Source organism: Macrobrachium rosenbergii, chromosome 5, assembly GCF_040412425.1.
Source record: "Macrobrachium rosenbergii isolate ZJJX-2024 chromosome 5, ASM4041242v1, whole genome shotgun sequence".
Taxonomy (NCBI): Eukaryota; Metazoa; Arthropoda; class Malacostraca; order Decapoda; family Palaemonidae; genus Macrobrachium; species Macrobrachium rosenbergii.
In genome coordinates, this window is record NC_089745.1 from 22,427,678 (window position 1) to 22,449,382 (window position 21,705).

The following is a 21,705-nucleotide window of genomic DNA, read 5'->3' on the forward strand; positions in this document are numbered from 1 at the left end:
TTACTGTGCATAGAACTCGTTGTATAAACACCTCCCTCTCTCTCTCTCTCAGTATACATATCCTTTAATGAAACGACAGAAAAATATCAATAAAACTTTATTTCACTTACAGAATCCATTTATACTGCGCTTACACTGACGTGAACACCACAGTTTCTCTCTCTCTCTCTCTCTCTCATTACAGGTATACTATACATATCCTTTAATCTGAAAACAGCAAAATCTTGACAAAATGTTATTTCACTTACAGAATCCATTTATACTGTGCTTAAACTTTGATCCAAACACCTTGGTCTCTCTCTCTCTCTCTCTCTCTCTCTCTCTCTGTATACATACCCTTTAATGAAAAATACAGTAATTAGTGAATACACAGTGTTGCTCTAAAAAAAAAAAAAAAAAAAAGAGAATTAGTGATAATTTTAGAGTTACCGTCCAAAGAAAAATTTGCGAATTGGGGAAAGTTCCTGCGTAAAATTTGAAGATATGTTCCACAAAAATCCGCGACAAAGTAGAGTGAAAAAACAAAGCGCGTAGAAGTGGGGGTTCACTATACTAATTCAGAAAGTATAGTACAGACTAAAGGTCAAAGCAGTTCTCTATTGAAATATGGCTCGTGAAACAGGACTTAACAGGATTCTAATTGCCTTATTCACAACTACAAAAAAAACATTTTTGAGCAATTTTGTCTAGAAGAGAAAGACCATGACAATCTGCCAATACCTAAAAAGAAGAATCAACCAATAGAAAAAATAAAAGATCAGTGCATGAAAATAAAACAATACAGGCAGTCCCCGGTTTATGACTGGTTCCATTCTGACGTTGAGTCTTAAGCCGAAAATCGTCATAACCCAAAATACTGTCAGAAATCGTAAGAAAACCTTACTTTTAATCCTTTGGTTGTGTTGAAAATAATGTAACCTACATTTTTAATGGGTTTCTCATGAAAGAAAATAAAATAAAAAAATCCTAAATTTGACCATTCTGGCCTTTTGGAACCAAATTTCTTCCATCAGATCAGCATTGTCTGCATCATAACCCCTGAACATAACCCCAGAAATAATTTTTGATGAATATATTTGAAGAGCGTCGTAAGCTCAAAACTTTGTAATTCGAGACTGTCGTAACCCAAGGACTGCCTGTCCTTGCATACACTGAAAGCTATGCAAACTAGGAAGTTTTCTGGCAGCATTAGAGGTACCAAGGACTTACTAATCACTTCTCATCTTAAAGACTCACAATCAATTCACACCTCTCAATCAAGAACATATCCTTAAGGTGAGCCCTAAGAGAATCTATATGACGTTGTACTTACAGTCAACTTAACTAAGATAATAATATACCCAGTTGATACGACTTCGTACTTATTTAATTAATCTAGGTTAATAATACACTCAGAGCAGTACCCTGCGCTACACCAGTCATAATAGGTCTAGGCTCACTAAACATCCACTTAGAAACAGTGAGCCTATTTACTGAATTCATAATAACAAAAGCCATACCTTAACAGCCAACAACAGCTTGTTAGTAAATTTAAACACATCTGGACTCCCTGACTTCTCCAGACAAATGGAGATAGGTTTGTAATTGTAGCAATCAACTCTTACACAATCCTTTGGAATAAGATGTATGGCAGTAACTTCAGCAACACACCATTATTTATCCTCTTTAGGCACCTCAAATGGGGTTTTACTATTATCAATTAACAGTTTAAACCTGACCAATGAGTCAAACATTCTTCATTCTAGTAGATCTGGTCCAAAAGTTTTAAATGGCAGTTTATTGCTTTAAATACTTGCTCCTTGGAACTGAGAGACTTCTCAAGTCCCGATTACCCTCTTCGGGGACTCAAAAGACCAAATTTTTACATGATAAACTCACCTGATTATTATTTGATGGGCGCCACAGAATCATGATGACTAGAAGGATGATGGCAAACAATACATGCCAGTAAGCATCATCTACCCACAACTCCTTCCAATCTGTAATGCACTGCTCAAACAGGTGATATCTGAAAGTATTTCATCAATACATTAAGAGTTCACATCAGTAAAAGGATATACAGCATTATTTTTAATAAAATAAAACCATGTCTATACCAAATTATTTGCAGATAATCTAATATTTTTTATTAATCAATAATTAAGCAAGACAATTAAGATAACAATCAAAACACTCCTTTCACCATGCAAGACAATTAAGATAACAATCAAAACACTCCTTTCACCATGAACAGGGAAAACTATATAACTGAATGCAGCATCACCTGAACTGATTTTATACAAGGTCTATCCAGTTCTTCTTACTAGTCTCTTTTCTTCAAGACTAATATCTACTAAAAGCTGGCCAATGTACATAATCTGGGTAAGAGGAAAGGCAGGAGTTCTGAATTTTGTCTGCTATCAGTAGACATGAGACTTGCAAAAAAGAGAATAGTAAGTAGAATTAAAAAGACTGGATGAAAAGTACAAGAAATACAGCAATGCATCAGTGGCCCAAGGAATGACAAGTACAAGAAGGCAATGCATCGTGTGCCAAAGAGAAGCTACAGAGAACCTTTAGTAACATCTACAGTGTGCCATGTGAGGGTAACCTCTGTGGAAGATATTGTTTGTAAAGCTTCCTATATATATATCATGTAGAGTAGAAACAGATGCTAGGCAGAGAATGACAGCTTCTAAGATTAAATGATGCTAGTTGTGTGGTGGAATCAGCAATTAAGCAGTGGGCTGAAGATGAGCTTAACTAAAAACTGAACTTGGCAAATGATCAAATATTTACAGCTCAACAGGACATAAATAAGAATTCTGAGGTAGTTCTTAGGTATCTTTTAGGGGAAAAGACTAAGAATTGAAGAGGTAAGGAAAATAACTAATGAGGCAATTGAACTTTATTATGAAAAGGATACACAACTTGATGGCCCCGACATAATCTCACAGAAAGAGAGAAACCCAATTCTGTTCAAGAGAAAACTCTTGAAAATATGAAAATTCTGTGAGACTGGAGAAGCCAATAGATACTGAGCTTGAACAAGGAACATAATGGGTAGGGCCATTTTACAACAACACTACAATTACAAACCTAAACATTCTAGAGAAGGCTGATACTATCACTTCCTGACAACCTTTCAAAAAATTTAATCATATCAGGAAAAATGGAACACTAATGAACCAAATGCTACATCTCATGTATAAAGAGGATGGTGGTAAGACAGTAAAAGGTACACACTCATTCATCTCCAGGAAGCAAAATCTCCATGCTGCTTTTTTGTAGAAGGCATGCACTGGTAATGAAGAACCTGTTAAAAATAGTTTTTACATAAAAATTGAAATTATATTATTTCTTTTTACAATTTTCATTACCTTAAGGACCACAGCATGAAGATAACAGAAGCTAGCACAGCAAAGGCAAGGGTATTGGTGAAATGTCTGTACAGAGAGAGTTTCACCAAGTTTCGTCTTAATCGTAATGTTCTGGTTGTCTGCACAAGAGCAGCAAAGATCCAAAAGCAGATGGCAGACTCCAGTAATGCTAATGGCAACAATCCCAGAAGAACCTACAAAGAAATGGTTTACAGATACACTGTGTATATAAATTTGACAAAATTTAGATTGCAGCATTTAAAAAATGATTTTAATTACTTCATATGAAATACATGTGATATTAAATTTATGGGAACATTCTTAATCCTCGACTCAGTCCCGAGCTTAGTTCACACTTTTAAACTGAATCCAGTTTAAACGAAAAATGATCTAAATAGACCTACAGAGAACATCATACGGGGTCACTGAACTATTCACAGAAGCACCAAAGTTATCAGAGTCCGATGAAAATATATCATACTATGAAAAAACCCCTAATGTCTGGATAAGGTTGGAAGAGATATTAAAGAGCCGTGTACCTTAAAGTACTTAATTTCATAATACGGATGTGTATTAGAAATTACAGCAGTTATCAAATTACCCAATTCAGAAAGTTAGTTTTGTTTCAAGTTAGCAATAATTTTTGTAAACAATGCATTTTAGTATTTCACAGATACACATACAGTAATATACATTTTCCCTCCCCCCTCAGCTTTGATCATTAGTTCCTCAATTAGTTCAAGGAGAATATAAGTAAAGCTTTATTTCCATTTTCACAAAGAATAAAAACATTTCAGTCATTACTGGGGAACTTCAAAGAAAATATTATAATGTGGATAAATTGATAAGTCAAAACCTTATTCCCTATTATGACAGTTTAATTTAATCCAAACAACTGCTAGTCTTAATATTCCTTAAAATAAATTTATTCAGTATTTATCTTTCAAAATTTATCTAGATAATCCATCATTACATAAAGAAAATTTCATGTTAGGTACTCAACTTTCTATGGCTCATTTTTTTTTTTTTAACGTTAGTTTAACCATGCTCAACCTATACAGAACTATCAAACAAGAACCTGTAGCATAGGAGCACTGCACTCTCATTGTGCAATACTATTCATCTTGTCTGGTTAGTCTGTTCATTGTTTTTACCGGTACTTGTGCACAGCATTCATGAAACACTCAAACACATACATTACCTATAGATTTCTAGTGTTTGAAGGAACCTACTTGATCATGAACATGTAGCTCAGTAAGTTAAGCTATTTTGACAAAGTCTTTGAGTAAGAAATTTTCCTAGCTAAAGCATAGTATTTTTGGTTGTTTAGTAAAGTTTTTAATACACTTAAAATGACAAGATGAATGGTTCTTACTTCTTTGGATTCTACACAATTTCTGAAGGTACTTTAAGTCTGTATAGGCTATCCTTGGTTAGGCTATAATTTTAGGGGATAGACTACTTCAGATGTACCTGCAACCCCTTAGACATAATGGTGTGGTTAAACAAGGTGGTGCTATATAAATGTATGCAACGTATGAATAAAGGGTTTGCACTGAAATCCACACAAATTTGTAATCTTGCCAAAAATTATATTGTTTTATAAATTTCTATCAAGTTTTATGCACTAAATTTCCATTTCTTATCTATCTTTTTACCTTGACTAAAAGTAGAGCAAAAATCATTTGCCTAAATTTATTCCAGTTCCTTGTTAACCAAAAACCCATTATATCTAACTACCAGAAAAAGCATTACATCAATTAGAAAAACCTTTTTGTGGGGATCTGTGCGTGACTGGAGGATTCGTGTGCAACCTTCAACACTGGCCAATATAAAGTACAGAAGACCAACACCTACGACACGATGAAGAATCATGCCAAGCCGGGGTCTGAAACACAATTGAAGAATTTTTTCAATATGAAATGCAGTCTTGTATTTTGAAAAATGTAAATAAAAACACTACATGATAAATCCATTTTATTACTTTTGAAAACAACCTAACCATAAACTGTACTCTTTAAAATCCATTGCCTTTCAATGGGATCCAACAAATCACTTTCTAAGATGCAGCACCTGTCCTTGCAAGGAGGAGTCTCTCACTGTAAACATATAAAGATGAACATGAAGATCATTATACATTATTACAATAAATTTCTTTTCTATTCACAGAGAGAGGGGATTGAAAATAATAAAAAAAATTATGCATGTGCCTATTACATAGTACAGTAATCAGTTATGGAAGTTTTATTTGTAACTTTCTCTACTTTTCTGTATGGCAAATGTTTCATAATATAAGAGAGTAAATTGATAGTTTTTATTAAATAATTTAATGAAACCACTGAGTCACATCTCAAGTCACTGAGTCATATCTCAAGACTCTTAGGGGGTTCACAACAAACAGGGCTTAATAAAAAGAAATTAAGGAGCTTGAGTCCATGTTCTATCCTGAGTAAACCTACAACTCCATGTATCTTCTACATTCACATCAAGGGCTAAAAGAAAAGATAAAATTTTTGGCAATGTTGGAGAGCATCATTTCTATGGACTTCTTTGTAACTGCTGAAATCAACATTTGTACAAACTTCTGGAAAAGTGCGTAATCAAAGAATTTCTGCCCCAAAGAAAACTACTACAACCTAAAATGGAAAACACATAAGAATCTTGGCCACTAGAGCTATCCAAATTATCTCTAATATATTAAATATGCCTTGAGCTCAATGTATATTTACTATATTTAATATGCCTTGAGCTCAAAGTATATTTGCTATATTTAATATGCCTTGAGCTCAAAGAATATTGACTAAAACGTGGCTCACAAGGCAAAAAGTTTGGCTTCAAAGGTCCTATGAAGTAGCTTTCGCTTTGTCTTAGGGTTCCAGTTGTTACCTAATATGGGTAGATAATAAATTTACTAAATCCAAAGATCAGGTCAAATCATTTCAATTAGTTTGACTTTTAAATTATGATGATGTCTCTTGAAATTACTAAAATTGTATTTTCTTTAAGGTAACCTTCAACAAAGTTCTAGTCTGATTGGGAGTGATTGTCACCTGTGTAGGACTTTCTCTAACTCAGGTAGATCACATACGTAGATTTTTAGTTTTTCTTGCAAAAAGTGAAATAAATAAGTTGTTTGGCTTAATCCCTAGTTGGGGTCACTATTTTTGATGGACCTTTCCCTGTTGTTTTCAATACTTGTGTAATGGTTACTTTCACAACTTAAATTGGGTGATGTTTTATCGCCCATGGCATGCTCAAGATATGAGTTCATATACAGACACTCCTGTAATCAAAATTAATACTTTCCCTATTGACATGCTGAAAACCATACTAATGAGTTGGTTAAAATCATCTAGTAAAAAGCCTTGTTTTCACAGCAGTATACAACATCTCTTTTTTTTAAATTATGAAAAATAAAGTAGAGAATCTCTGGGATATAAGGCAAAACATTGATTTTTCATATGATAACATTAATGACGAAAGTGTTTGATGGATATAAATGTCCAGTCTTTTCAAGTGAATTTCTCAGGATAAATGTGAAAAGGAAGGAACATTCAGTTATAAATCAAAATGGAACATGGGTTAATCAGAATTATTGTATTGGCAAATGCTGGATAGATGTGAGCTCTTCTAAAGTGACAGGCTATAAACAGAAAACAGAAAAGGAAGATGTCTCATTGTTTTACATTCAAGATCAAAGGAAGGTTTTTGCCAAATGCAAAACTTATGTTTCATGTAAAAAAAAAGTATAGTGATTACACTAAATGACCAATGTAGTAATGGGAAAACATTTTTTCACACAACTTCTCCCAATCTTAGACGATTACAGCACTCCATATCTGGAATGTTCACAGTCTTTTTGAGCCAACATACGACTGCCATCATCTGGTAAAGTTGTGGACAATGGCCCATTCAGTAAAAACAGACGCATCACTGACATGGCATGAAAAAAGGCAACGATTAAAGATTGCCTTACTAAAAGGGGTCTAATTCTGGGGAATACCTGATGAAAGATGACCAGCTACAAATGGTGAAACCATGCTTTAACGCTATTCAAAACAGGTATGTAATAGATAAACTTACATAGAAATGTGGCCACAAAATTAATTATCTTCCCCTTAACCAGAACTCATCCAGGATCAAGTAAAGAAATAACTAGCAAGGAAGAATAATTTTATAATGGCAGACACTGAGACCAAATTAATTTTCCTTAAAAATGATGAATAGTTAATTCAACCAGTAGAGAAATTGAGAAAATACAATCCCACAAATGATATATAAAAAGGAACATATATAATTAAATTGCCAGACACACACACACACAAATCTTGACCATTGACACACAATATTATTGTTATATTACCATAAGCACTACATTGAAAGAAAACATTTAAAGAAGCCAAAATATCCATAACATAATCTACTACAGAAACAAAACACAGCGAATGACAGGTTTCAGACACAAAAAAAAAAACTGAAATGATGGATTAATGGCTCAGGAAAAGATTTCAAGAGACAAGCAGATATGGCAGTACTGTTTTCTGTACCTGGCCACACAAGAAAAATCTTAGAATGCTTGAAAGACTACAGAAATTCTAATTATCAAGCAGTTTAACATGATATGTACAGAAAAGGGTATTACACAGAAAAGGGAAAAGAGGAAATGATCCTAAATGGTGTAACTTAAGTATTTTGAGATTCATGGAGGGAGTGAACTAAAGAAATTGATATGGTTTGGGTATGTGATGGGTTTAGGCAAAGAGCAAGGAACATTGCCAAAAAAAGTTAAGTATACCTTAGTTTTACAAGACCACACAGCTGATTAACAGCTCTCCTAGGGCTGGCCCGAAGGATTAGACTTATTTTACGTGACTAAGAACCAACTGGTTACTTAGCAACGGGACCTACAGCTTATTGTGGAATCCGAACCACATTATAACAAGAAATGAATTTCTATCACCAGAAATAAATTCCTCTAACTCTTCATCAGCCGGCTGCGGGAATTGAACTCCGGCCCATCGTGTGACAGTCTGAAGCTCAACCGACTCTGCCAACAAAGGGCTTAGGAACATTGCCAAAAATCAGAACTTATACCTGATGGACATTAAACTGGAAGTGGATAAATTGTAACAGAATGGAAAGAGCTCATGAGACATCTAATCCAATAAAGGAAAATCCAGATACAACAACAACGATGACAATGCTGATAATGCATTTTGAGACTGAGGAGTACTAAACTGTGTACTGTATACATTTACATAAAAAAAGAACAACAATGAATATTAAACAATTGAAATGAAGAGTAATAATACAAAGTTTGACTAGAAGAAAGTGAAAGTAACAGTAGAAGCATTCCTCCAAACTGGCTTTCAACAAAAGTAGATTATCACCATTCATACTGTAACTATCATTCTGCCTGCTGCCTGTAACATATAACTTAAAATTTTGCATGGAGAGTTCTTTGTATACAACTGGATTGCATTTCATTCAACCATAAAGGGAAATACCTAACGAAAAACTGCTCATGTGGGAAAATAAATACCTAACGAAAAACTGCTCATGTGGGAAAATATCAAGTTCCAAGAGTTTGTATATAAGAAAGCCCACTAGCCTATACCAGCAAATCTTTTGAGTCTAAGTGTAGCTGAATAAACTCTACATCACACACAAGATATAAAAATCTCAATGCAAAAAAATACATAGAAAAAAGCATAAGTAAATAATTTCTGGTAACCTTTACAATCTAGGAAAAAGCATAAATAATAATTTATGGTAACCTTTATAATCTAAGTACAACCTAAGCAGTCATCTCAGTTCCTCCTTCCCCCTTTTTGGAAGACATGTTCAAAATGTTCACAACACTTCAAACATTTAAAATACAATTATGACATTATTCACTTTAAAAGTGTAGCGCAACTGTTCTGATTTAACTTACGATTCACAAAACATTTTTCCATCAAAACTTCTTGGGAAATGACTCTGGTTCAACATGATATATAGACAGACTAGTCTTGTCGAGTATGTTTGCTATGACTGCCAACATGCTCAATATCACCAAAGTCATGCATACTGAGAAGATATGTAAACAATGTTGTTCAGGATACATTTCTCTTAAAAACCCAACATGCTACCTCTGAGCAGCATTCATTTTGCAAAAGTGTGATCTTCGGTGGTCATCAGGGTGTACTTACGGTCATACTGATAATCTTAATTAGTTACTTCTATAGAGCAAATATCATCTATCAATCAACAATATTCACTGCTGAGTGTAGAACAATGGTTTGTACTTTTATATAAAAACATTAAAATTACCTCAAACACAGCATCAAATTCCTGAGTATTCAATGGGTTTCATGAGACTAAGTGCATAACATACAGTCTTGAAGGAGCAAAGATATAGTACTCACTTCACATTACAGTATCACAACACAAGATACACTGATGAACTTCATAAGAATGAGAATACAATATAGCATTTTTTTGCAAAAATATACTCACTTTACAATACCAAAACCTAAGGATACAATGATGACCAACATGCGGGCCAAAGTTCTCTTGGCACATGAGACAAGTTCAGCAAAAATGATAAGTCCAGGAACACTGTAACCTCGCTGATTAATGCTGCTATATTCAGCAGTGAAAACTGCTTTCTCCAACATACCTGAAAATTTTTCCATCTTTTACAAATATTCCATAAAAGGGACAAACACCATAACAACAGTCAGTTTGAAAAAATAAAAATATGGTTGGTGAATAAACTATTTTTTATAAAAGAAAGTCAGTGTTTCAATACAAACCAATCACTCATATGTTAGCTAATTCATAGTCTTTGAATGTCCCCAGACTCTGCATATGAACATCTAAAAAAAAAGTAGTAACACTGTGCATCTGCCACCTGGAACTTCATGTACCTATGAATTACCTGTCTCACTGTCTGTCAAAAATAGATGTTCTGGCAAAGTGAAATGCTTCAGAATGCATTTCACACTTGGAATCAATAAATGAGTAAGTAATCCTAATTAATTTACAGAGCAGCAAATATGCAAGTTTGCTAATGATATTGTGTATCATTTTCCTTCTTGCATGTATACATTAATCCTTGTTTAACTGTACTGACAGGCCCAAAATGGGGTGCAGATATGTCCAGAAAAGCAATGATGGTAGCAGTGAAAACCTAATCAGAGGGCTAAAACTAACCTCCAAAAATCCTAGCCTAACCTTGATTGGCCTAAGCAGACATACACTGACAAAATTTTTTTTATAAAATCCAAAGAAATAAGTACATTATACATTAATGCTGTATAAAATAAGTGTGTGCTGTACACAGTAAGTGTGCTAAGCATAAAATAACCAAAAAATATGACACTAGCAAGCACAAAGTCTCAAACAATACCTCTGTCACAATAGCTAGACTACCAAAACTACTATTCATGACCAAGTAATAGTATCATCACACCACACAAAAAATCCATAGGTAGTCATGTATGGTACCTTTATATATACATGGAAGTATTCTGAAAGCTTGCACAAGTAAGAATAAAAAACAGAACCAGGCTAGCACCAAAGGACGAATGGCAACATGCAACATAAGCACCTCATTACACTAGACTATCCTGCTATTCACATTTTGTGATGCACGTTTCCCATATACCTGTATATACATAAGGTACAGTGCATTATTTGGTCAGCTAACATTATGTACAAGTCTAATCAACTTAACCCTTTCCTGCCCAATTGACGTCATATTACGCAATAACCCCCTACCCCCCTTCTTGTCTGACTGACGTAATTGAGCGTAAAATTTACTGACATTTTCGTAATGCGTGTGGTAGGGGTAAATTTTTTTATTTTCGGACAGTTGGTGGTTTCCATAGGCTAAAGCATACCTTGGACTGTGTAACTCAGGCATCGATACGCCAGGCAAGCAGTGCCTATACTGCGCATCAAGCAATTCCCCTGGCATAGTAAATTTCCCACAATGAAATCAGCTGATCCTACCCACGTTTCTCTCTCGTATCTTACATTTTTTTTTTATAAAATGTAGGATTACATTATTGGAAACACTCTGTTTGGTATCCTCTATTTTCTATAAATTTTTTAGTTCCTCTACTGCGCATGCGCAAATCCATGGCGTAGTAAAATTCTCACAATGACATCAGCTGATCGCACCCACGCAGGCCTGACAGGCCACACTTCTGTCAGAGACCATGCGTACGAGGCTGGGTAAACACGTGTGGCTGTTTACATACAGCGACGTCAATCGAGAACAGTCTCCAACATGCTTTCGCAAAGTTTTTACGGTAAAACTAGCGGAAATTTGTTAGTGCATCACATAAGAGATGTCTGGATTTTAGGCAGGGCTCTGAATCTCATTTTTCATTATCATATATATCGATATTTAGAGAATTTTGTTGGCTTTCTCATAAAAAATAATTCATTCACCCAACTGTTATAGCTTTTGAGCTACGAACGATAATGTTGACAACGGTAACATTTTTTTTTGTTTCGAACAGCTTATAACGTCAAAATGAAACTGTTGCTGTTACCAAAGCCATTTTTCTTGACTCACTTTATTCCTCAACCTTTCCTCTACATTTTTGTATATTTACAAAGTAATTTCTATGAAAAAATCCGAGGTAGGGCTCTTCAAAAAAAATGTCTAGCGATAATTCTCACCTTATGCCTGGCGGCGCGCTCTGTTTCTTACCCACTTTTCTATCAATTTTCACCAACTGGACTTATTCGTTTTTCATTTTTTTTATATGTCGATATTTAGAGAATTTTCTTGGCTTTCTCATAAAAAATAATTCATTCGCCTAACTGTTATAGTTTTTGAGCTACGAACAATAATGTTGACAACGGTAACTTTTTTTTTCGTTTCGATCAATTTATAACGTCAAAATGAAACTGTTTCCGTTACCAAAGCCATTTTTCTTGACTTTCCCTTTATTCTTCAACTTTTCCTCTACTTTTTCGTATATTTACAAAGTAATTTCTATGAAAAATAACCGAGATAGGGCTCTTCAAAAAAAAATTTTCTTGCGATAATTCTCACCATAGGCCGGGCAGAGCGCTCTGTTTCTCACCCTCTTTTCTATCAATTTTTTTCACCAACTGGACTTATTCGTTTTCCATTTTTTATATGTCAATATTTAGGGAATTTTATTGGCTTTCTCATAAAAAATTATTCATTCGCCTAACTGTTATAGCTTTTGAGCTACGAACGATAATGTTGACAACGGTAACATTTTTTTTTTCGTTTCAATCAAATTATAACGTCAAAATGAAACTGTTGCCGTTATCAAAGCCATTTTTCTTGACTCTCACTTTATTCTACAACTTTTCCTCTACATTTTCTTATATTTACAAAGTAATTTCTATGAAAAATAACCGAGATAGGGCTCTTCAAAAAAACTTTTTCTTGCGATAATTCTCACCATAGGCCGGGCAAATCGCTCTGTTTCTTACCCTCTTTTCTATAATTTTTTTCACCAACTGAACTTATTCGTTTTTCATTGTTTTATATATCAATATTTAGAGAATTTTGTTGGCTTTCTCATAAAAATAATCCATTCGCCTAACTGTTATAGCTTTTGAGCTACGAACGATAATGTTGACAACGGTAACATTTTTTTTCGTTTCAATCAATTTATAACGTCAAAATAAAACTGTTGCCGTTACCAAAGCCATTTTTCTTGACTCTCACTTTATTCTACAACTTTTCCTCTACATTTTCGTATATTTACAAAGTAATTTCTATGAAAAATAACCGAGATAGGGCTCTTCAAAAAAAACTTTTTTCTAGCGATAATTCTCACCATACGCCGGGCAAATCGCTCTGTTTCTTACCCTCTTTTCTATAAATTTTTTCACCAACTGGACTTATTTGTTTTTCATTGTTTTATATATCAATATTCAGAGAATTTTGTTGGCTTTCTCATAAAAAATAATCCATTCGCCTAACTGTTATAGCCTTTGAGCTACGAACGATAATGTTGACAACGGTAACATTTTTTTCGTTTCAATCAATTTATAACGTCAAAATAAAACTGTTGCCTTTACCAAAACCATTTTTCTTGACTCTCACTTTATTCTAAGACTTTTCCTCTACATTTTCGTATATTTACAAAGTAATTTCTATGAAAAATAACCAAGATAGGGCTCTTCAAAAAAAAACTTTTTTCTAGCGATAATTCTCACCATACGCGGGGCAAATCGCTCTGTTTCTTACCCTCTTTTCTATAAATTTTTCACCAACTGGACTTATTCGTTTTTCATTGTTTTATATATCAATATTTAGAGAATTCTGTTGGCTTTCTCATAAAAATAATCCATTCGCCTATCTGTTATAGCCTTTGAGCTACGAACGATAATGTTGACAACGGTAACATTTTTTTTTCGTTTCAATCAATTTATAACGTCAAAATGAAACTGTTGCCGTTACCAAAGCCATTTTTCTTGACTCTCACTTTATTCTACAACTTTTCCTCTACATTTTCGTATATTTACAAAGTAATTTCTATGAAAAATAACCGAGATAGGGCTCTTCAAAAAAAACTTTTTTCTAGCGATAATTCTCACCATACGCCGGGCAAATCGCTCTGTTTCTTACCCTCTTTTCTATAAATTTTTTCACCAACTGGACTTATTTGTTTTTCATTGTTTTATATATCAATATTTAGAGAATTTTGTTGGCTTTCTCATAAAAAATAATCCATTCGCCTAACTGTTATAGCTTTTGAGCTACGAACGATAATGTTGACAACAGTAACATTTTTTCGTTTCAATCAATTTATAACGTCAAAATAAAACTGTTGTCGTTACCAAAGCCATTTTTCTTGACTCTCACATTATTCTTCAACTTTTCCTCTACATTTTCGTATATTTACAAAGTAATTTCTATGAAAAATAACCGAGATAGGGCTCTTCAAAAAAATCTTTTTTCTAGCGATAATTCTCACCATACGCTGGGCAGAGCGCTCTGTTTCTTCCCCTTTTTTCTATCAATTTTTTCACCAGCTGGACTTATTCGTTTTCCATTCTTTTATATGTCGATATTTAGAGAATTTTGTTGGCTTTCTCATAAAAAATAATTCATTCGCCTGACATTCATAGTTTTTAAGTTACGAACTGAAAATATGAAAATAAAGATTTTTTTTTTTCGTGCAATAACTCACATTTTTTTGTATTTAGAGGGCTGGGACTCTTATTCTGACTATTCCACCATAAAATATAAACATTTAGAAAAAAAGGACAGCAAAATGAACGTTGTTGGCATAAAATTTATATTTTTGCTGAATTTTCGAAATAATTATTTTTTCGCACTGTCGAGCGCTCCCAGACACATCGGGGCTCATGTGCCCTCAGTGATGTGATAACTATACAGATATGAAAGGGTTAAGGAGTGGCATTCATATTGCTAAGTACAGTAACGAAAAAGTAAAATTCATGTACTAGAACTAAAAACTAAAATGATTATACCAAACAAAATTCATCCTTTCTTTCTCTCTCAAATAAAACGATGCCCAACTTTTACAGAAACTGGTAACTAATCAAAATAATAATGATAACAGTAATAAAATAATGAAATGATACCAAATCATTATTTCACTGCTTGAGTTGAACTGCTCAGTGCTTAAAGTGCTTTTAAAAATTAGCATATTTACATTTGTAAATGAGAAAGTCAGGAAATCATAAGTATTTGTGCTGATTTTCTATTTCTTGTTGTAAAATATTTATGAGATTTACTGAGATGGGGAGATGCAGTAACTTTCTGTGAGGTATACATGTTTTTTCTAATATTTCTTTGCAAAATTACAATTATAGCTGACATACTTTCATAAAAGATAAGAACTAAAACCAACAGCAATACCTGGGTATATTTATGAGGAAATAAATAAAAAGACACCATGGGATAGAGAGGTGCCATACATTCCCTTATCAAGTCTTAAGTCAAACTGATCCCCCTCTGCCCTGTGCTGGGCTACTACAGTTGCCATAAGTCATTTATGGACCACTGAAGTGCTATAAACATCTTTCCCACTATATTCATCCAAATCATATGGCATGTAATATAAATACCCATATGAGTTAACCCATCCATCACTCGAAACCTGTTATAGATCATCACATGATGATGCCCGTCCATTAAGGGTTAGTCTTTTAATCCTTTCCTGGCTGATTGCAGAGGAATGACTGATGGGCAAGTAGTCAATCTCTCTTTTTCCCGTGCAAGGTCTCAAAACTAGCTTCCGTTATGCAAACACAACACTGAATGTTTACAGACGAAAAATAGAGAAAATTTACCTCTAGATAAAAAATATATTAATAAAAATTTGATGTTCTGGGTTTGCTCTCCAGTTAAAAAGCTTTCTTTTAAAAGAAATGTTATTTTACATCAGCAAATGAGATAATGAAATTATACAAAATTTTTTAAAAGTTATAGCTTTCTTATTTTTGAATTTAAAATGCAATTTTTTCTTAAGGGTACATCTTTAAGCAAAAAACTGAGTGATGAACATTCAATTTCCGCAACTCTGTCGTCCTCACTTTTACAATACTGTACTCAGATTAAATATTAAAAATTAATACCCAATCAATTATGTTGGGCTTCAAGTCAGTCTCAGAGGAAGAACTGGGAAGCTGCGCTCTCTCTCTCTCTCTCTCTCTCTCTCTGCAATCATTTTCTTATGTTTTTCAGTTATTATTCCTCTTCTCTTTCACTATGATATTCTTTTGCTTAAAGGAACATTTTACTTTAACTGCATATATGTAGGTGGAGTTACTTCTTACTAATCTCTCTATTTCAGTAAAAACCATTTTGAGATAACATACTGATCACAATTCAGCCTTCTGTGAGGGGATTTCTGAATAAAACTCTATGGATATGGGAGAGGCATTTAAGCATGAGATTACTGAAACTGGTTAGCTTACTACCAAAGCTCATCAGCACTCCACATGTAAACAAAGGAATTCTGATTTTATATCCATAACTTGTGCATACTGTCAACATTGTATGACATTGTTTTAAAATTCTACATGTTTATTTGTGTAGTAAACTGTTTATTAGTGATTCTGTACTTCACTTTCCTTTCTGAGAACATCAAATTTACATTAGGGTGCTAACATGACAACAAGAATCAGTTGTTAACTAGTAAACAACAGTATGTCATAACCAATGTCTGCGATTTTAATATACTTATTTACTGTAAGATGTTTCAAAATGCTGTTTAAATGTGCAATATTTTGTTTTCATTGGATTTCTATTCCTATTTCCTTCCCGAATAAAATATCATATTAACAATACCTTACAGTAGTCCAATCTTGCCAGCCAATGGTAGGCTACCTGGTACATTGGAGCCTTGGCTAGCCTAGATAATTATTCAACTTTCTACATGTAAGAGAATGCATTTATAAAACTGCAAATGATAACTACTTATGTTTATTAACTATTTAGTGAAGCCTATCACCTACTCATTATAGAATTCCATGTCAGTTCAAGAAAATAGATACATTTTCAGTTCTTACATTACATTCATGTTGACTACTCAGAATTTCTAGTCATCCTGAACCCATGTCCCATGGTGTTTGAGTAACAAGGACTTTACAGTATATAAAACTTGAAATTGTTATGCAAATTGTAGTACTATACTGCTTGATAGAATTTATGGGCTACCACAAGGTAGTAAAACTATTTTCCCCAATGATTTTTGCCAAAACCTTTGTTTAACATGCTAAGTTGACCACCAGTTTTTATCCATTATGTTTAAAATGTCTTATATACTGGCTTATACAGAATGCAGCATGAATTTTTAAAGCAATTTGTTATTCACAACAATAAAAAAAATACTTCTCAAACTTACCTAAAAGGATCACTGCTCCAATCCAATACTGCACACGCAACAGTTCCCGCCACCTCATAAATGAAACTATCAGCCAGGCTAACCCATATATGAGATAAACAACACACATGGCTGCATAAAATCCTAACAATGGCCAATCTGAAAATATATTACCATTAATGAAGTCTCTAATGTAATTATTATTACAGAAGCTGACATTGCTTATTACCAAATTTTTATGACTGCTTTCATGTTTCCTGAAATACTGTAATACTATAAAAGCTAAAATTCTAAATGTAAACCCATTACTCATAATTAGCCCATTCATACCAAGAAAATACCAAAGATACTTCAGCCTCTTAAAAAAAAGTCTGGCCGCCTGATACGTATGAAAGCCTGTTATGTAACAAAGGCCTGGTAGTATAGTCTACATGAAACTGCGCAGCTTACAATCATACAGGCATTAATGCAAAAAATCTTATTCTTTCTTCCCTCTCTTGATATGTATCAGTATTTCACTGCAGAATCATAATCAAAGCCACTTATAGTCATCATCCAAAAATCAATCTAGACAATGAGGAGGAACGGGGAGCAGGAAGAGATAAAAAAATGCCTAGCTAATTTGGTTTAGACAAATTGCTTGGGGTTGAGTTATTAACTGACTCTAAGCAATCATTCTCTGAAGACCCCCCACCCACAGAAACATGCTAGGAGTCCGAGTGGAAAAATGGAATAATGTGCAACTTAATAAAAGTTGTATTCAAATCCCGAAAGATTCACCTTCAGTACCTCAGCCAGGAACATCTAGCCAGAAAGCATTGTTGCTTTTGCAGTTGAATCCAGAGTAGCTCCTGTCTAGTCCTCATCCATGGAACTGGCCAATTCAGGCTCAGAATACCTATCACTGTGTCACCATGTACCAAGAATTTCACACTGCCCAACATCTCTCTAATCAGATAAGACTGAAATGAATGTTAAAAAAAAAAAAAAAAAAAAAAAAAATAAAAAAAAAAATAAATAAATAAATAAATAAATGTAGGTAAATGTGTTATGTTAACTTCCAGACCAAGGCTTTCTCATTACATGGGTATTGGGCAAAGTTTTAAAACTGAATGGTCAAGGGCTCAGTTATGATTTGGTTTTTGAAAGGGAAGTATTTGATAAACTGAAGTACTGCCTTTTAGACTAAGTCTATGCAGATGTTGAATACTGGATATGTCTGAAAGTGAATGCACATGGTAGACTATGTCAGGGCCATACAACAAATTTTGGAATTTAACTGTTAGATCTCCAAAGTGTCCATCAAAATTACTAGATTAAGCTGGCCTTGTGCTAGCATATGCTCTTGCTCTTTTGAGCAGTCCATAAAGTGAGGGGCCAGTGTACAGTGATGAGTAACAAGCTATAGAGCCCGACATGACAAGGACAAGTAAAACAAAACTACTAGCTTGCAAGCTCGTGCAAACAAAAAAATATGGTGACGATATATACGAAAGCAAAATCTTTCAGTTAAAACAGTTCAGAATTGGATCAAAATTTCTGATATTATTAATGCTTAATTACCAATGCGGGTTCATACATCTCGTTGACAAGTTTTCTTAATGTGAACTAAAAAATAATGTTCAGCTGCTCCTTAGAGTGACTTGAGGTCTAATCAGAAAAAACTAATAAGATCTAAGGGATGCTGCTTAATGGCATGCAACCTTGAAATATTACAAGCATGTTTGAATATTTTCAATGCAGCTGCCCAAATCTGAGCATTCTTCAGGTGTGGAATTGGAATGGAATTGTCATATAAAATTTAGGCCGAAGGCCAAGTGCTAGGACCTATGAGGTCATTCAATGCTGGAAACAATGATAAAACAATTGCTAGGAAAGGGTGGAAAAAAAAAGACAGAAAGAGAATATGACTGAGATATAGTAAAAAGAATGAAAGAGGTTGCAGCTAGCAGTTGAAGAGATGTTGCAAAGAACCTATAGTATTGCCTACACTGCACTGCTATGTGCACACTGAGAGCACTGACAATGGGATTCTTCAGGCGTGTCTCCTACTTCACTGTTGCATTTCCATTCAGTAATGCAATAACCAAACAAACACAGAACATGAACTGCATCAAATTTTGAGAATAACCTGATGATTTGCAATCTGAAACCATCAAAAAGACTCAATAAACTTGTTATTTAGTAACTGAAGTCATCAAATTAAGTCGAGACCAAAAATGGCACAACAATTTCATAGCAATATCAAGTGATGTCAACAGTTTTTTCAACTACCAGGGAGTTGTTCTTCAAAAGTACCATCCTGAAGCTCAAATACTGTACTGAAGTTCAAATGATTGATACCCAGTAATATCTGGGAGAATTCCTCCATCTACAGGAAGTAGTGGGAGATGGACAAATGGCAACTCAGTAAAATGCTCTGGCCCACTCAGCTCATTCTAATCATTATTTTTTACCAAAACACAAGATCAAACATGTACAGCAATCCCTCTATTCACATGACATGGCTCTGAGTAACTTCTGGTTTTCTTGGACTGAAATGTACAAGGTAAGAAGACACAGATCATATCAGGCTGAATACAACAAAAGATCAACAATTCAAAATATTTCCAACAACGGCAACACTGTTGGAACAAATGTGTTGAGTCCCAAGAGGCATATTTTGAAGGAGCGAGTATGAAAAGTGTTAGTAAGCTTACTTCACTATAAACCTAAAGGTAAGGTTTTCGTTCAGATTTCACTCAGTGTAGCATTTTTATTACTTTTGGAAATCACCAAAATATCTTTCAAAAGCAAAACTTTATTAATTTCAGCAAAAATCAGGAACAAATCTTTAGAGCAATACAGTCTGCAGATGAACATAACTCTCAGACTGGTCCCCATAGCTTTAATTGTCAACAGCCTCCTTGAGGCACTCCCTTGCTTGCCCAAGTTTGCAATACAGTTGCTCATGCTGGTCTACATCCCAGATGTTCTGACCAAGGTACAAATAAATGGGCAAATTTTAGGACTGGTGTTAAAAACCTGAAAGGCATTGCACAAATTGAAATTTCAGAAGAATATTCTTGCTAAAATAACTTCATTTTATTTACTCAATGAAATGATAACAATTGTGTTCTCATATTAATTTCTTATAATAAAATCATCCACTAACAATGCTGTTAAATGCCACTTGCTACTGAACTAATTAAAGATCATGTAAGAAAGAGGACTTTCCCTCATTGCAGAGATAAATCCCCTGAAAGAGTGACTCAAGATTTTTTCTGATACTCCTTGATAAACAAGAAAGGTCTGACTTTAATATGGGCACAATAAAGTACAGTAAAGTATTATAAATCTTACAAACGATTTACAATTTTCACTCTTGAAAAATAGCAAATGCTGGACAACAAAGACAAGTATTAATTGTTTTGAAAAGCAAACTTGATCAACAACACTTCATTTTGAAGCAAGCAAGAAACGCCTATTGTACAGGAATTCAACCTGATGCAACTTACCTACAGCAGAAAGATAACCATAATCACTCTTCATTTGTATGTCTATATATGCTGTGTATGATCTGCCAATATCTTCAAATGCAACTTCTGTGTGAACTACCAAAATGTACACACCATCATGGATGATAATTGCAATTGGATGATTTGTCTGAGCTGTCCCACCTGAGGTAATGTCTTGTTTTGATATTACATGGTCATCTGCAAAGAAGATGCTTTAAGTGTCTTCTGCAAGTTCAAGAAATTTAATGCCAGTAAAAGCAGCTCCTTCTAAGAAAAACACGACTAAATACAAATATAAATAGATTACAGCACACATAAAAAACAAAACCGTTAATCAATAAAAGTTCATATCTCAACAAACCATTGCCTTAAACTTTGGTTTAGCCTCAGCAACTGTTAAAAAAAATGCTGCTTTAAAGAGAGATAAAGCCCACCATTTAATTATCAAATTTTAATTATTCCACAGTTCTTTTCATGATACTGTACACTGCTATTCCTTGTTTTTTCTTCATTTACTTGAAGCGTTCCTCTCCTTTTCTAAGTGTTGTTGTGTGGTAAACAAACAATGTTCTGCACTAAGAAAATAAGTTTTCTGCCACCACAAAACCAATACAGTACAGCCAATGTTCATATATTTGGCATCCAGTCTTTCAGAGATCCCAACTATTCAGCAGATTTCCCAATTAGTCCCATTACTCACAAAAAAATTCCGGATTGTTTGGACAAAATTTCAGCCAGCTTTACTTTATTCAGTTCTGTGTTCAGCTTCCATGAGAATACCAGTCAGTCATATGTGGTAACTGATGTCACAGGCAGAAGGCTCAGCTCTCCCGTAAGGCTCTGCTGTTAATTTCCAGCAACTTAGAGAGAGATACGGGGTAGGGATAGGTAAATCAGATCCAGTACTGCTATGCACACTAGTTTCCAGTGCTAGTTTGGAATTTTCATCAATCTTTATTGGAAAGTTGTGAATATCACTCAATGGTCTGTTAAGCTATTTTAATAATC

The 21,705-nt window shown here is 34.1% G+C and overlaps 1 protein-coding gene across 1 annotated transcript in view; it reads right to left on the bottom strand.

Moving 5' to 3' along the window:
* Positions 1 to 1,845: 1,845 nt before the first annotated feature.
* The window catches only part of LOC136838589 (transmembrane protein 87A), a 41,402-nt gene continuing 21,542 nt past the window's right edge, over positions 1,846 to 21,705 (bottom strand). Inside the window, exons 5-10 of the mRNA XM_067103794.1 lie at positions 20,698 to 20,895; positions 17,222 to 17,359; positions 9,858 to 10,020; positions 5,130 to 5,247; positions 3,360 to 3,553; positions 1,846 to 2,008 (exon numbers count right to left, since the gene is read on the bottom strand). Of these exons, the coding sequence (XP_066959895.1) occupies positions 1,846 to 2,008; positions 3,360 to 3,553; positions 5,130 to 5,247; positions 9,858 to 10,020; positions 17,222 to 17,359; positions 20,698 to 20,895 (974 nt within the window). The remainder of the gene's footprint in view (positions 2,009 to 3,359; positions 3,554 to 5,129; positions 5,248 to 9,857; positions 10,021 to 17,221; positions 17,360 to 20,697; positions 20,896 to 21,705) is intronic.